The following is a 16,561-nucleotide window of genomic DNA, read 5'->3' as shown; positions in this document are numbered from 1 at the left end:
GACAAATAAGACCAAAAGTATCCGGCTGAAACAAGAATTTGTGTGCCAAATTAGTTCTGATTTATGACAAGTCCTTGTCTTATACACTGCAGAAATTTCACACACAAATTTTAATCAGTAGGCTCTAGTCTCCACCACTAAAACGTAGACTATAGAGTAGAGATTAGAGAATACACAAATAACCTAAACAAAAAAATGGAAAACGAGTAATAAAGTTGAGAAAATTGTTGATTACAGCCTTTTATAAACCTCATTTTGAAAATTACAGCCTTATATAATTTTTTTTGCAAATTACAGCCAAAAGTTTAATTCTGATCAGAAATTACACCCAAAATTTTTACTCCGGTGGACAATTGATACCAAATTGAATTTTTGTCACTTAAGTTCATCTTTTATGACCAAAATGCCCTTACCCTCCTTCTTTATAATCCCTGGTTCATCCCCTTCTTCTATTATACTCCTCCTTCTATTTTCACTCCTTCTTCATCTCTTCAATTTTTCAAATCAAATTTCTTCATCAATATTACCAAATCATTTCAATTTAGTTCTACCCTATTTAAATTTTCTCTATTTTATTCTACCCTATTTCTATTATATTTGAAATTTCTCCCCTATTTCCAATTTTATACCTTGTAAATCATATTTCCCCAAATTCAAGTTAATTAGGGTTCATCAAATTTGGGTAAAATGTCTTCAAATTGGTCTGAGAATAGTTCTTCCCCTTGTAGCTCAGGATGTAGTATTGGAGGTAGACGAACATGCTACTGTGGCAACCCAGCTGCTATTGCCACTTCATGGACGACTAATAACCCAGGTAGGAGGTTTCAAGCTTGTGCTACATACAACCCAGTCAGTAAGGTGCGTGGTTGCAAGTTTTTTCAGTGGATTGATCTTAATCCCACTAACTGGCAAAGGGATGTTGCGAATGAAATCTTGTTTCAAAAAAATCGCTTGAAAAGTGAGGTGCGTATGTTAAATTGTGAGGTTCAGTCACTTAAGGAAGAGAGGAAAATGATGAAGATAGAGTTGGACAACCTTAAATCAGAAGTGAAGAATATGGATGAGAAGAATGGTAGAAATGGAAGACATGGCATTTGCAATGCTGTTATTGTCACAGCAATATTGTTGTTGCTTATATGGAAATTTTTGTAGGTTAAAATTGTTGCTTGTACTTGTCAATTTCCATATGTATTGATGGTTTAGCCATTTAGGTACGTTGATAAATGTATCTGTAGTGAAATTGGCTATTAATCTTGAGAAATATAACAAAAAAAGACTGATTTGTTCCAAAATAAGTTGTCACATTACATTCCAAATACTTGTTCAATATTACATCCAATACTTGGCCAAAATCAGGCAAACTTGTCCAAAATCAGAAGTTTAAGGAAAAAGACTTTCAGAAACAACAAACAAAACACATAACTTGAAATTCAATTACAGATTTCTAAACTAATCCTTCAACAATTTTCCCTAGCCCAGCTTGGCTCAGCTACTGTGCTTCCTTGTGTGGCTGCCTGAGATGAATTAACTTGACTTGCAAATTGAGAAGGATGAGCAGCCTTGTATGCTTCCTTTATTGCCTTTCTTGTTGCAACCTTGTCTCTTCTTTCCTTTGCCCATTCTGTATTCACCAATGGTCTGCCACCTGCATTTTTAGGAGCTCTAGCCTCAACTGCTGGTTTCTTGCAGGTCCTTTTATAATGTCCTAACCCACCACAGTTACTGCATTTGTTTGACCTCTTCTGCCTCTTTACTTTCTCTGTCTATGCTTCACCAGCTTCTTTCCTCCTTTTCTTCTTTGAAGGCCTGCCAAGCATCTTCCTCTCATGTGGTGGTAGAGGTTCAGGTAAGCCACTCTTCTCCCATTGTTTAGACCCAGGCATAGGTAAAACAACAGGTGCATATGCTGACTCATACTTGGCTTTAGAGTAGGCTTCATCAATATAATCACGCACAACTTGTCTTTGCTTCAGTATAGAAGCAACAACATGAATACAAGGGAGTCCAGTGAGGTCCCAATGACGACAAGTGCATGATCTTGTGTGTAAATTAACACTGTGAAACTCTCCCCTATATTCCACCTCAAACAACTCTGTTGTTGCACGTTCAACCAAACAAAACCTAGACTCTTTAATAACTTTCTTAGTGTACTTTTCAGCATAAGGCATGAACTTGGCTTTATATTTCCCAACTCCTTCCCTTTTCTCAAAGTTTCTCTTCATCACATATCTCCTCATCCACTCCATGTGGGTGAGGATAGGCTTGTCCCTTACCTCTCTCAAAACATTATTAAAGGACTCACACAAGTTGTTGAGGAGCATGTTTGACTTACTTTGAGTGGAAAATGTATGTCTTGACCATGCACTAGGTGGGATTTTATTCAACCATTGATAAGCTTCTTTGGATAACATCTCCATTCCTTTCATTTGAGCTTTAAATTCAGCCTACATATAAGTAGAAAATTAAGAAAACTCTAATATAAATTGAACAGATAGAATTTGGAATCTTATATAAGTCCAGAAAATGAAAGATCTTACCTCAGTTGTTGCTCTTGCTGCTGACCAGAAAGTATCTTTGTAAACTTCACCAGACCAAGTAAGCTTGAAGTTAGACCACATGTGTCTCACACAATACCTAACCTCAGCTTTTGGCACCACTTATTTAGTGCATCAAGTAGTCCCTTCTGCCTGTCTGACATAAATGTCAGACCTTCCCCTTCCACCTTGCCTAAATCAGCTGACAACAACTCCAGAAACCAACACCAAGAGTCCTTGTTTTCAACCTCTACTACTGCTCATGCTATAGGATAGAGGTTATGGTTCCCATCTTGGCCAACTGCAACAAGACACATCCCTGGATATGCTCCCTTCAAATGGCACCCATCAACTCCCAATAGTGGCCTACAACCATTGATGAAGCCCTCCTTACAAGCATTGAGGCAAACATATAACCTCTTGAAAACAACTGGAGGTCTTTCAATGCCCTCACACGAATGAAGGTTTGTACTACCAGGGTTATACTTCTTTAAAGCATCAGCATAGTCATAAACCTTGGCATACTGGTCTTTGTTGTTTCCATAAATGATCAATTTAGCCCTACATCTTGCCCACCAACACTTATCATAGCTAACCTCAACTCCCAAGTCCTTTAGAACATGGTTCTTGAATTTTTCAATTTCAGTCCATGTTTGTCCTCCGTAATTCAATGTATTTTTCACAAAGAAATTGAGAGGTCACTTTTCTATTATGGGTTCTAAAACTACAAGTATGCTCAAGATTAGATGTTTTAATTTGAAAATTATCACTCATATCTAACTTTGTAGCATGAACCTTGTAATGACAATTCCAACCCTCACACTTACACTCCCCAAACCCAAGTTTAGATCTTTTAGAATTCCACTCACACTGACACCTTTGCACACAGTAGGCAGTTACCCTATCACTACAATTGTGAGAGTACCAAAAATCATAACCATTTTGCACAGAATGATAAATAAGAGCTTTTCTAAATACCTTATTACTTGGAAATATGAGGCCAACCTTTAGAACAATTGGCTTCTTTGAAATCATTATCCGGATTGAAGACTTGATAACCCTATCGCTTCATCATCCGAGCCTTGTATACTATTCAGCTCATCTGAGTTATAATCAACATCTTCCCCAACAAAAACATTCAGATCATCAACATCCCTAATACCAGGTTGTAAATCTTCCTCAACTCCCAAGCTTTTCTCAACTCTTTCTAATATATCAACCTCTTCAATGTCATTGTTGTTTAAAAACAAATCAGGTTCATATTCGGATCGACACACCATCATCACTTAGATTTGTCTCACTCTCTTCTGAATCATCGAACAATGAACAGTGATGCTTTTTCGGATAACCTCGCTTCTTCTCACCCTCTTCCCATTTCCCTTATTTCTAAAAGAACATGATTTTACCCTCTTTCCTTTTTATTCTCGAGACAACACCCTTCTCATTTACTTTGTTCTTCTCAGAACAACCACCTTCTCCTTGCCTTTGTTCTTCACAGTCACACCAACTTTCTCTTTCCCTTTACCCTTAGCAGATACCACCTCAACCTTCTCCTTATTTGTAACAACACTTTCAATTGGCTCTTCAATAAACAACTTCCTTCTAGGTGGCGGTTTTGCAGTCTCCCTCCAAGATCTATAGAAAGTTCGGAAATTTTTCTTTTATTTGTTCGGAGAAAGATTGATAATAGGGCTAGTGGTATTTATCCTAGGGCTCCTCCTTAAAGCCGTGATTTGTTGTGGATTTATTGCAATGCCACTTTGAATTTGTCTGGGTGGATTAAAGGCAAGAGTGGTGGGTTGTAAAGTGGTCCTAGAACTTTGACCAATGACAATATCGATGTGATTTTTTTTGGATGAAGAGTTGATGGACTCACTTTTTCTTGGGCTAAAGAGATCTTTGTTTTGTGATTTATGTTGGGCCACAGAAATGGGCTGTGATTTTTCTTGGGCTAAAGATATGGGCTGTGATTTATGTTGGGCTAAAGAAATGGGCTGTGATTTTTGTTGGGTTATAATTTGAAGTTTGAAGTTTCGGTTGGTATTGGAGGAGGGATTGATTTCTTCTTGGTAATGTAGAGGTTTATGAAATTTGTCTCATCCTTTGTATCCAACCAAACCCTTATATCCTCCTGAATTTTAAGAAACTTTATGGCTTTTGGCAATAGTATCTCAGTAGTGAAATATGACAAAGACTAAACCATCTATATCTTCATCATAGAATTTGTCACAAATAGAGCTCAAAAACTCCATATTCAGCCTATTATGCCAGATTGCACATTTAAATTCAACAGCACCACCACATATGCTAATTCACCCTTCCTATTTACAAACCTCCCAGAATGGTATATGCGAATATTGGTCATCACTTCAAAATATGAAGCCCCTACAAATTCAGTCGAGTAAATTGAGTAATTAAAGATTCAGTTTTTACCAAATAATCAACACCCATTATATCTACCACTTTTATATGCAGTAAAAAACGAAATTAAGAACAAAATCTAAATTGAGACATAAACCCTAAATTTCGATTCAATCAATTGAAATACAACATTTTGGGGAAAACACAAATTTGCAGCAACACTACCAACAACAACCAAATTGAAGATAGATTTAAGACAAAAAAAAGGGTATTTGGATACTTACTTTTTGCAGTTGTATCATCTGACTCTGCCACCGCCTCCCCACTCATGATCTGCTGCCTTTCTTTGACAACGGAGGATCAATCACAATATAGGATAGAGGTAGAGTAAAAATTAGGGGATAATTTGGGGGATTATGTGAAGAAGATGAGAGGGTTTAGGTTAAATGAGTGTAAAATGTGTAAGGAATGAGAAGTAAAAAGAAACAAATTGGGTAAAGTAGGGAGTTAATTAGGTAGGGGTAGTTCGGTCAATTTTTAACAAATTTGGCCGGAAAGAGGATGGTGGTGCAATTTTGGAAGAAAAGTAAAATTTTGGCTGTAATTTGCAAAAAAAATTATATAAGGCTGTAATTTTCAAAATGAGATTTATAAAAGGCTGTAATCAACAATATATATATATATATATATATATAAAAGAGAGTTTTTTCGAGCGATCTGAGAGCGTCCACATCATCAAAAATCAATTTAGGAAAGTATAATTTTTGATGTAAAAAATAAAGTGGAAAATCTTTTAATTATTATAATATGTATATTTCCTAAATTATATTCAAGTGATATTTCCAATTTTTATATCAAACTTTTACATTTCATTTGGCAAAAAAATATCGTTAAAAAAATTATGAAAATAATATAATTAGCTTTGTGTTAAAAAATGCTATCATTAGAGTATAAATTTCATATTATTTGCACATATTAAAGATGATGTACTTCTTAATACGTAAAATTGTGTACTTTTTAGTATGTTTTGTCCCACATTGAAAAATAAGTAAGTGTGGTAAATATACTACATATAAATAGTAGAATTGTCCCACATCGAAAGATTAGTATAAGGTGATGTGATCCTATGATTATAAATATGATGCATATTTGGAACTTATGTATCCACCCAAAATTTGTTGAGTCTCATAAATATTGTTTTAAAGAGCTCTTAAGATTTTCTATCATTATCTACGATATGATATAAAAAAATAAAGTGAAAATCGTTGGGAACTACCCGGGAAAGAGTTAAGAACATGAACAAGAAAATCAAAAAATAACTAAAGGTTTTACTAATGGTAGTCTCGCAATACAAAACTAAAGATTTTACTAATGGTTGTCTTCTGAATGCAGTAATAGAGCGTTAATGAGTCGTTATATGTACGATGTAGAGATCCATATCTAATGATCGAGACTAAGTGGTTTTACCTTCAAAGAAAAATAATATGTATACAATAGTGATTTTTTAAGAAGAGACATGTATTTCTTGGTATGTTATATCTTTCACATTGAAAAATAATGTAGGCATTATGAACATACTACGTCTAAATAATTAAATTATGTATCTCACATTGAAATAATAGTATACGGTAGGGTGATTCTATAAATATAAATAGGAGGCATCCTTGAAACTTAGGTATTAATCCAAATTTTTTTGATATAAAAGATATAGACTTTTTAGTATGTTATATGTCCCACATTGAAAAATAATGTATGTGTTGTGAATATATTATGTATAAATAATAGAAATGTGCCATATATATACATTTTCTATATTATATTAAAGTGATGTTTATAATTTTGATATAAAAACTTTATATTTCATTTGAAAAAAAAGTATCGTATGAAAATTAGATTGTGACAAAAAAATGCTATCATTAGATTGTATATTGTATTGTATTTTTTCATTATTAAATCGGGTTGATGTCAAAGTAGGTGCAAAAAAATGGTGTACTTAGTATGTTATTTGTCTTACATTGAAAAGTAACGTAAGTGTGGTGAATATACTATGTATAAATATTAGAATTGTTCCACATCGGAAGATTACCATAAGACATGGTGATCTTATGATTATAAATAGAAGTCATAACCCAAAATCTTTTGATTCCCTTAAGTATTGTCAGAGATAACTCTTAAAAGAGTTTGTATTATTGGCTCTACAATAATGATTTCTAACTTAAGTTAATGTTTAGAAAATCTTTTAGTTTTTATAATATATACTATGTATTTCTTATTTTATATTCAAGTGATGTTTCTAATTTTTATATAAAAACTTTTAAATTTCATTTGACAAAATAATGTCGGTAAAAAAATTATGAAAATAATATTATTAGATTCATGGTAAGAAATGCTATCATTAGAGTATATATAGATTTCATATAATTTGCACATATTAAAGATGGTGTATTTCATAGTATGTTAGATCTCCCACATTGAAAAATAATATAGGTGTGATAAATATACTACATATAAAAAATAGAATTTTCCCATATCGAAATATAGCATAAGGTGGGTGATTCTATGAGCATCCTTGGAACTTAGGCATCAACCCAAAATCTTTTGAGTCGCTTAAGTATTGTCTTGGAGAGCTTTTAAAAGTTTATATCATTATATTTTCTACCTATAAATTTTATATGTCCCATATTGAAAAATAATGTAGGTGTGGTAAATATACTATGTTTAAATAATATAATTAGAATTATGTTAAAACATATTCTATCATTAGAGTATAGGTTCTTATCATTTGCACATATTTTAATTATGATAAAAAAAAATAGAAAACAAACGTCCATGGTAGCATGTGTAATCTATTAAAGTTCAAGGTTACCATGAGAAATTTTCAATATTATAATGATATAGTTAATTAAATTTGCATTTAAAAGAGAGATATTCGTACCAATAAAACAATAAAGGGGGTATTATTTTTTAATTGTTATTTTATTGTCACGTCATCAAACTTAACGTCAATTTAACAGCCTTTACATTAGGGGGTACCATGGGCAAAAAAAAATGGAACCTCAAAGGTGCCATAGGCAGATTTTTAAAAATAGAGGTAACATGGAAAATCTAACAAAATTAAGGGGTACCACGGGAAATTTTCTTATCTCAATTATGTTAAATTTTTTTTGAAGAAAAACAACGTACAAATATTAATGGAGAGTACTTGATCATATTATTAAATTTAAATATAACTATTAGATATAATGAGTAGCAATTGTCTGTATTCGGTATTCGAGATCTGGTTAGATGTCGAACTAAGTGCAAAAAGATGGTGTAATTCTGAGTATGTTATTTGTCTCATACTGAAAAATAATGCAGGTTTGATAAATATATATTACGTATAAATATTAGAATTGTCCCACATCAGAAAAAAAAATCCAATTTTTGTGAATATATTACTTATAAATAGTAGAATTGTCCTACACCGAAAGATTAGTATAAGGTGGGGTGATTATATGATTATAAATAAGAGTTAACCCACGTATATATTAATCTTTTATTTTTTTTGAAAGAGATATTTTAATAATATGTAAACAAATCATTAGACATATAATGTAAACATTAAACGCTTATAACATTTTTTTTTTGCATTATAAATAAGTTTAATTATTCGATCACAGACGCATTTTAAGATTCAAACTAGTTTTCTCAATAAAGTTTAGGGAGCAAAAGATATTTAGCAGCCGAAACCTAAGTGACAAATTCTTTGGACGATTTGGCGTAAACTGGTCGCCCCTCTCAACAAAAACACAATCTCCACCGTTCTTAAACCCTAAAACCCCTCTTTCCTTTACCTCCTCTCTTCCTCCTTGAATCAATTTAGCCATGGCTGGAAAATTCAAGGATGATGAAGACAGAGATCACAAGCGCAAGAGAAAGCTTCAACAACCTGAAGATGAAGCAGAAGAAGTTATAGTCGCAACCACTAAAGAAGAAAAAAAGAAGAAAAAGAACAAAAAAAACAAGAACAATGAGGAGACGGAAAACCAACAAAATGGGCAGTTAGGGATTGAAAAGGTATCAAATGGGTTGGAATCAGATGATAAAAAGAGGGATGATTTAGCAAGTGGGTCTGAAAATGGTGGAGAAATGGAGTCTAGTAAGGAGAAGAAGAAGAGTAAGAAGAAGAAAGGTGAGAAATTTGTTAATGGAGGGAATGATGATGCTGATGTTGTTGTTGGTGTTGAAACTGTTGAGGAACAGAAGAAGAGTTATGGTGGAGTGATTGTTTCTGGGAAGGATTCAAGTAACTCCAAGTATTCGCCATTGACGTCGTTTAATGAGGCTAAAGTTCCTAAGGAAGTGATGCAGTGTTGTAAAGGTTTTGATAAGCCTTCTCCTATTCAAGCTCATGCTTGGCCTTTTTTGTTAGACGGTCGCGATTTTATTGGGATTGCTCAAACTGGCTCAGGTAATCGTCTACTTGTGCTTTTGGAGTATGATACTATGTAATTATTTAGTTTTGTAAAATGTTGCATTATTGGAGATTGCGCAATGTTGACTACTTTAGTAGATGAAGCTGAGCATAGTGATTTGCAAGTGATATTTGAAATTGAATGTGTTTAGGTGGTTTATTACACATTGTTTGTGTATTGATTTATACGAGGTATGGCGTGCTGGATATCAGTTTGTATTGTGTAGGTTGGATTTGTTACGCTATATGTATGTTCATGATGTTGGAAGTATATAGTTAGGTGAATCAGTAAGCGATATCTTACAATGTTTTCTCAGAGTATGTGAGGTGTAATGTTGATTTTGCGTGATGATGTATGTAATGTAGGTAAGACCTTGGCATTTGGGATACCAGCAATGATGCATGTGCTGGGCAAAAGAAAAGCTGATAAGTCGAGGAGAGTGAATCCACTTTGCCTTATGTTATCGCCAACTAGGGAGCTCGCACAGCAAGTATGTATTTCTTTTGTCTACGATATTATGCTTTCACGTTTCAGGAGATGGTGTTCTATAGGTGTTATTTATGATACGTGTATCTGTTGATGATAGATTGCAGATGTCCTTGTTGATGCTGGGCAATCTTGTGGTGTAAAATCTACTTGCTTTTATGGTGGAACCTCAAAAGGGCCTCAATTGGCTGCCTTAAGATCTGGTGTTGTAAGTTTTCTATTTCCCGTTTTGCTTTTGTGCACCTCGTCCCTAAAAATCATGTTAACAGAAGTAATGATATCATTATGCAAATATGTGATCTGAACCTCTCTTGTCGCTACAACCATCATGTACGCTTCATCATTATGAGAATCTTATTTTTTCCACCATGAATTCCCAATTTGCTCTTACAAATAACTAAACAAGTCACTAAGGTTTGCTTTATTTTTGGGTTCCAACTCCGAACTTTTTGTAGATAAAGTTTAGTTGCAACTTGCAATAAATCAATACAGTAATTTTTGTTGCTGTTGAGTGTTTGCCTATTTACGGAACCAATCTGTAACCGAGGTAGGGCACCGAGCAATTGTGGCCTGTGGGGACGGGGCCGATTTCTCATATTGTGTTAGTATAATGTCGTGTAATTTTTGGGTTCTTGTTTTATAGTTATGTCCTTGTCTTATATGCATAAGATCTTTAGTATATTCATCTTAATTGTGGCTTCAGGACATTGTCATTGCGACCCCAGGACGTTTGAAGGACTTGATTGAAATGGGTAAATGCAATCTGAAAGAAGCATCTTTTGTGGTAAGTATGTAGCATACATATGCAGTCTATGTTATCCGAAAAAGAGAGAGATAACCAATTAAGGTCTACAAATTACATAACTGCTCCATGATATCAATTATGTAGGAGGTTTCTGCTTTTGTACTATGGTTCTTTGGCCGTTATTGTTTGTACGCAGCTCAATGTGACTAAAAGGCATGTCCCCATTGTGTTGCTGTTTGTATTCTCTGGTGATGTAGTATGCCGCTTAGCTGCTGTTTTCACTTGATAGTTATTTCATTCATATTCACACCTTTCCGCATTACTGCATATTAGGCACCACTGTTAATGCAATTTAGTTTGGGCTAACTTATGAAGAAATCATATGTGTGAGTTCTATCTTCCTTGTAGGTCTTGGATGAAGCAGACCGTATGCTTGACATGGGATTTGAACAAGATGTTCGGTCTATTTTGAGTCAGACATGTTCTGGTAGGCTATTTTGACCTTTGTTACCTTCTTTCTATGAAACAAAGTGCGAGAGAACTTATATCACGAGAATCTGACGCTAAACTATCATGGAGAGGATGCAATTTTGGGTTAATGTGTCGTTTTTTAGCTAAATTTAGGTTCTTTATCTGGTGGTCGTCACAACATTATAGAAATTATGGCAAATGAATGGTAATACCAAACCATTACATTTTGGTGAAATCTTCATGGAATAGGGTAACTCGTGTTTATATCGTGTCAGTGAGATTCATGATCTAGAGTTTTAGACTGCCCAATGTGACCTCCAGTTCTATTTACCTAGCCATAAAAAGTACATAGTGAATCAATAACCGTGACTTCTTATTGTAAGATCTAGTCCGCAGTTGTTAATGTTTAGTGATATAAAGTTGGTGAACCTGGCATTCACATGTTTAAATGTTTATTAATATGTGTTTGCTCTTTTGTTTCATTTCATAACTCATCTCACTGCCGCTCAAACCTCTGTCTCAGATCTTGTTGAAGAAGGCATAGAGGGGTAGAGAAGTATGCTTTTAAGTGACCAATGATTCATAGGCATCTTTTAGCAATTAGCTTGAACACTTACTCTAGCTTCTGGTTTAGTTGTTATTGGCTTAATTATGGTGTCTCTTCCGCCACTCTTCTTAAAAGGTGTTTCCTTGATAATTTAAGACGGTAGTGATGACATAGCTGTCCTTATTAGGGAGCCTTCAACTGGCAACTATGTCTCTGTTTGAGTTTAGTTCTTTCTTAATAATGATCCATGTTACTGTGGTTACTTTCTACTCAGAAAACTAGTTACGTTTCTAAAGTTGTATACACTGATTTTGGTTTTGGTTGTAACAATATTAATCTCCAGCCCGGCAAATGGTGATGTTCAGTGCCACGTGGCCTACTGCGGTTCATCAACTAGCTCAAGAATTTATGGATCCCAACCCTGTTAAGGTGAGACTATGCAATTGATTTCAACGGTCCTCAACCCTGATGAATTGGTTCTTACAATTATTTTATAATTTGTTTGCTACGCTAGGTAGTGGTTGGTTCAGAAGATTTGGCTGCAAACCATGATGTCATGCAGATAGTAGAGGTGAGCCCTTTTTATTACTTGAAAAGATCTTCACAATTGTTTTGTAAAGGATGCAGGAATGTTTAAAGTCTTACCGTACTATTGTAGGTTTTGGAAGAGTATAAACGTGATCAACGCCTTGTAACTCTGTTAGATAAATATCATCCGTCCCAGAGGTATTTCATTCTGGATATCATACTGGCAATGCTTGTTTCTTTTTTTACTAGGGCCAAAGACTCATTACTCTTCCAATTCGTTTTATAATGGAATAAAGCAAAACAAATGTATTACTAGTCTCTCTATGTTTCTTGTATCATGAAGTAATGAGTGTTGATTCATTTTAAAATGCAATTTGGATTTGGATAATTTTGGAATGGCCTTTATGCAATTGTAACACTGGGTAAGGTTGCATATAATATCTCCCTCCATCCCTCCCCCGACAGGCGAAGTCATTGAGAGACTGGGGATATTCTTGTTGTGTAGTTTGTCAATGCTCTATGACTGTCTGGAGTCATTAACTATGAAAAGAACTTGCAATAGCTAACCTGCAATTCCATAAAGAAAAAAAATTGATGAGGCTGGGTGTGGGCCATTGATTTATGTATGGCATGATTTCTGTTTTGATACAGGAGTATCTAATTAAACTTCATATTATTTTTTTTTTGAGCAGGAATAGAGTTTTAGTTTTTGTCTTATACCAGAAAGAAGCCGATAGGGTTGAGAGGTTTCTACAAGGAAGGTAAAGAATTTAAGCCCATTTTTCGTGCTTGTACTGGTTTTCAGATTCGACTTAAGTTTCGTGATGTTATATTTGCTACTTTTTGGCTTTCAGGGGTTTGAATGTTGTTGGCATACATGCTTTGGTAAACAAGCGAAGACGCACAAAATCTCTTGCCTTGTTCAAGAGTGGGACATGTAATCTTATGGTATGCTATTTTAATACATATTTGTACGATATCATGCCGTTTAACTTCCCTTATAAGGAGAAAGTGATCATGGCTAATTTTTTTAAATCACCTCTTTATTGCTTTGGCGAGAAATGGTGTGTCTCGAAAATATATTTTGACCTCATAAAGGACATGTATAAGGGGGCTAGTGCAAGTGTTCGCACTAATGTTGGGAGAACGGAAGAATTTCCCATTACCATTAGTCCTTTTCTCTTTGCTATAGTTATGGATGAGTTGTCAAGGGATAATCCAGGACGACGACATCCCTTGGTGTATGATGTTTGCGGATGATATTGTGTTGATTGATGAGACGAAAGAGGGGGTTCAGAGAAAGTTGGAATTGTGGAGGCATACTTTGGAGACTCGTGGGTTTAGGCTAAGTAGGAGTAAGACCGAGTATTTGAGGTGTCAATTCAGTAACGTGGAGGTAGGGAGTATTATTTTCGATGGGAATGTTGTGGAGGGGTCAGATTTTTTCAGATATCTAGGATCTATTATTCAAAAAGATGGGGAGTTAGACGGAGATGTGGCTCACAAAATTAAAGCGGGATGGTTGAAATGGAAGAGTGCTTCAGGGTTTTTATGCGATAAAGATATGCCCCAAAGATTAAAGGGGAAATTTTATCGCACGACAATTAGACATGCCTTACTTTACGGCTCCGAGTGTTAGGCCGTGAAACATTGTCACATTCAAAAGATGAGTGTGGCGGAGATGCGTATGTTGAGGTGGATGTGCGGCCATACAAGGAAAGATCGTTTAAGGAATGAGGTGATTAAGGAAAAGGTGAAAGTGGCGCCAATAGAGGACAAGATGATGGAAAACCGACTAAGATGGTTTGGCCATGTGAGAAGGAGACCTATGGACGCACCCGTTAGGAGGCTGGAGACTTGGGGCACAGAAAAGGGTTGCTAAGGGTAGAGGGAGACCAAAACAGACATGGCTGAGAGTGATAGAGCACGATATGAGATTTCTCGGGCTTGATGAGGGAATGGTGACGGAGAGGGCACAATGGAGGGAATTGATACATGTGGATTTTTAGTATTTGACGCTATTTGAAATATTTAATGTTTTTTTATTTAATTTTTTAAAAAATGTATTTGTTCTTTTCGGTTTTATTACACCTTTTTACCAACAGCTTTCCTATATATTAATACTTGGTTCACTTTTAAGGTTTTCCGGGCCCTTATGTTTTACTTCGGTTTTCAAAATCGTTCTAATCTCTATTCTCGATTTAAATTCTAAGTTTTTATAAAAGAAATCCGGATTTCGATTTTAAAACCTTAAGTTTACCTTCTTTTGTATTATGTTTCACTCCCCTTTTGTTTTTCACTTTTTCTTTTCTATATTTTCGCATTTTGAGGTGTGCGTTCACCTATGTCAGCCGACCCCAAATCATTTTGAGATTAAGGCTCTGATGTTGTTGTTGTTGTTGTACCTGTTTATTGCTTCGACATGTATAACTGGAATTTTGCTCCCTTCTATTCTCTGAAATGACCTATTTGCCTTTGACACAAATATGTGAGACATGTGGGCTATACAATACAATTAGTAAGGGTAAAAGTGGAATAATCAGGGTTAGTTAGATCGGGCATAAAAGACCTGTATTACTTCAATTAAAATTGCAAGGGTAATAGACATTTTAGATCCAATTACCGAATTTAGAAACCTGGACTGATTCAATTAAAAGGAAAATGAGATAATTCCAAAGCATAGGATGGAGTAAGGTTGAACAAAAGCAATTATGGCCATGGCTGAATGTTGGAAGATTAGGTTCCAAAAACTACTTGTGGTAAAGTTGACTGTATGATAAACTGAAAGCTCAGAACTGGAAGATAATGGTGGTCTTTTCACTTTTATTGCAATTTTTCTGAGTAAGTCTCCTGTAAAACGGTTTTACATTATCACATTGTAAAATCACATAACAAAAGACCTTAATGTCCTTATTATGGAAAGTGGTGATTGGTGGGAAGTTATTTTAGTGGGGGGTTTTTTAGGTAAATAATCCCTGGTTCCAAAAAGCTACTTGTGGTAAAATTGACTGTATAAGAATTGTTTTTCTGTTTGCTTTAGCAGTGTATAAGAAATTTACTGGACTAGATGGAGGGAAAATGTTAGGCTTATCTTATAGCTATTTTATTTGTGGCTGAACTACTTTTACAGGTAGCAACGGATGTCGCTGCAAGAGGACTGGATATTCCAGATGTCGAGGTGGTTATCAATTACAGCTTTCCTCTGACGACCGAAGATTATGTCCATAGAATTGGAAGAACTGGACGAGCTGGTAAAAAGGGGGTCGCTCATACATTTTTCACTAAAGAGAATAAGGTCAGACAAGGTTCTTCGCCAGTTGTTTTATCCATAACCCGCCTTTCCTATAATTTTTTGGTTTATTGATGGAATGGTACTGGAAAAAAAAAACAGGGTCTTGCTGGGGAGCTGGTGAATGTTCTTAGAGAAGCTGGACAAGAAATACCTCATGACCTTGTCAAATTCGGTACTCATGTAAAAAAGAAGGTATGCATCTGCTTCTGGTCTCCTGTTTCTTGTGATCCTTTTTAAGTGTTTTTTTGACACTCGTTGGTTGTTTATGACCTGCAACCAAGTCTTGCCCTCTTAACCGTCCTTTTTACCAAGCTTAGCCTTGAGCCTGTGGAAAGTGGGACTTGATTCGGATCCTCACAAACATACCATTAGTTTGGAAATGGTCACCCGATTCGGTCATTATAGGTATATTGTGCACTTCAGGTCCTGTCATTTTGGGTCTGGTCAGTGTTGCAACAAAGTTTCAGGCAGGGTTAGTTAGGTTGGGGTCCAGTTACTCAGGTTGCCATCATTTTGTTAAGCTGGCAAAAAGGCTAAAAGTCTAAAACTCCGTTGATTCTGTTTGCCTGGATGGTTGAACCTGTACGGAAATTCTTTTTTGTAGGAGTCTAAGCTTTATGGAGCGCACTTTAAAGAGATTACTGCTGATGCTCCTAAATCCACTAAGATAACTTTTGGTGACTCCGATGACGAATGATTTGGGATGTGGCCTAGCCCACATTGATCGCGGGATATATTTATGTTAGAGACAAGATGGATGGATTGGCCGAGTAGAACATGAATCGAGTTGAGCTTGTCGTGGAGATTCCATTGTCTCATCTGTCCAATTGTAGCATGGAAGAAGCTGATTCTTGGTTTCATTGCAGAGCCGCAGTTGACTAAACGCGTATCACTGATGGTTTTTGCTGTTCTTGATTTATTTCGGAAGTTGTATTTGTTTTAGTTTTGATTTATTTTGGACGTACTGTAAGTCAGACGATGAATATGGTAAAAGTTTAGAAGCATAATATTGTAATGACAACATCCGATTCCATTATCTACATTTGAGTTAGTAAAAAAAACTTCATTTTTGGCCACAACTTCTTTCGATATACCTTCATAATATCAGAATGTAGTACTATTTGAAAAATGTTTTGTCACTCC

General features: G+C 35.2%; 2 protein-coding genes across 2 annotated transcripts; one reads left to right on the top strand and one right to left on the bottom strand.

The window, feature by feature from the left end:
* Positions 1-119: 119 nt before the first annotated feature.
* On the top strand, positions 120-16,497 carry LOC141587110 (DEAD-box ATP-dependent RNA helicase 5). The gene is made up of 14 exons (XM_074408538.1): positions 120-214; positions 8,592-9,345; positions 9,715-9,839; positions 9,936-10,043; positions 10,539-10,619; positions 10,989-11,067; positions 11,942-12,027; positions 12,113-12,169; positions 12,257-12,324; positions 12,819-12,887; positions 12,981-13,074; positions 15,257-15,421; positions 15,518-15,610; positions 16,023-16,497. The coding sequence occupies exons 2-14, from the start codon at positions 8,760-8,762 to the stop codon at positions 16,113-16,115; spliced, it is 1,704 nt and encodes a 567-aa protein (XP_074264639.1). The 5' UTR covers positions 120-214; positions 8,592-8,759; the 3' UTR covers positions 16,116-16,497.
* LOC141588492 (uncharacterized) lies at positions 1,458-2,618 on the bottom strand. The gene is made up of 3 exons (XM_074409932.1): positions 2,538-2,618; positions 1,775-2,444; positions 1,458-1,705 (listed from the first exon to the last, which is right to left on the bottom strand). Exons 1-3 carry the CDS (start codon positions 2,616-2,618, stop codon positions 1,458-1,460), a joined length of 999 nt encoding a protein of 332 aa, XP_074266033.1.
* Positions 16,498-16,561: the final 64 nt, after the last annotated feature.

This window comes from Silene latifolia, chromosome 6 (genome assembly GCF_048544455.1).
Source record: "Silene latifolia isolate original U9 population chromosome 6, ASM4854445v1, whole genome shotgun sequence".
Classification (NCBI taxonomy): domain Eukaryota; kingdom Viridiplantae; phylum Streptophyta; class Magnoliopsida; order Caryophyllales; family Caryophyllaceae; genus Silene; species Silene latifolia.
This window is presented reverse-complemented; position numbering and strand designations above follow the sequence as displayed.

Excerpts from the sequence above, each read along its gene's own strand:
- LOC141587110 (XM_074408538.1), top strand. The coding sequence starts at position 8,760 with ATGGCTGGAAAATTCAAGGATGATGAAGACAGAGATCACAAGCGCAAG. Across the intron at positions 12,028-12,112 it reads TGGATCCCAACCCTGTTAAG|GTAGTGGTTGGTTCAGAAGA; the intron begins GTGAGACTATGC and ends TTGCTACGCTAG. Across the intron at positions 12,325-12,818 it reads AAATATCATCCGTCCCAGAG|GAATAGAGTTTTAGTTTTTG; the intron begins GTATTTCATTCT and ends TTTTTTGAGCAG.
- LOC141588492 (XM_074409932.1), bottom strand. The coding sequence starts at position 2,618 with ATGTGGTCTAACTTCAAGCTTACTTGGTCTGGTGAAGTTTACAAAGAT. Across the intron at positions 2,445-2,537 it reads CAGCAAGAGCAACAACTGAG|GCTGAATTTAAAGCTCAAAT; the intron begins GTAAGATCTTTC and ends ACTTATATGTAG. Across the intron at positions 1,706-1,774 it reads GAAAAGGAGGAAAGAAGCTG|GACATTATAAAAGGACCTGC; the intron begins GTGAAGCATAGA and ends GTGGTGGGTTAG.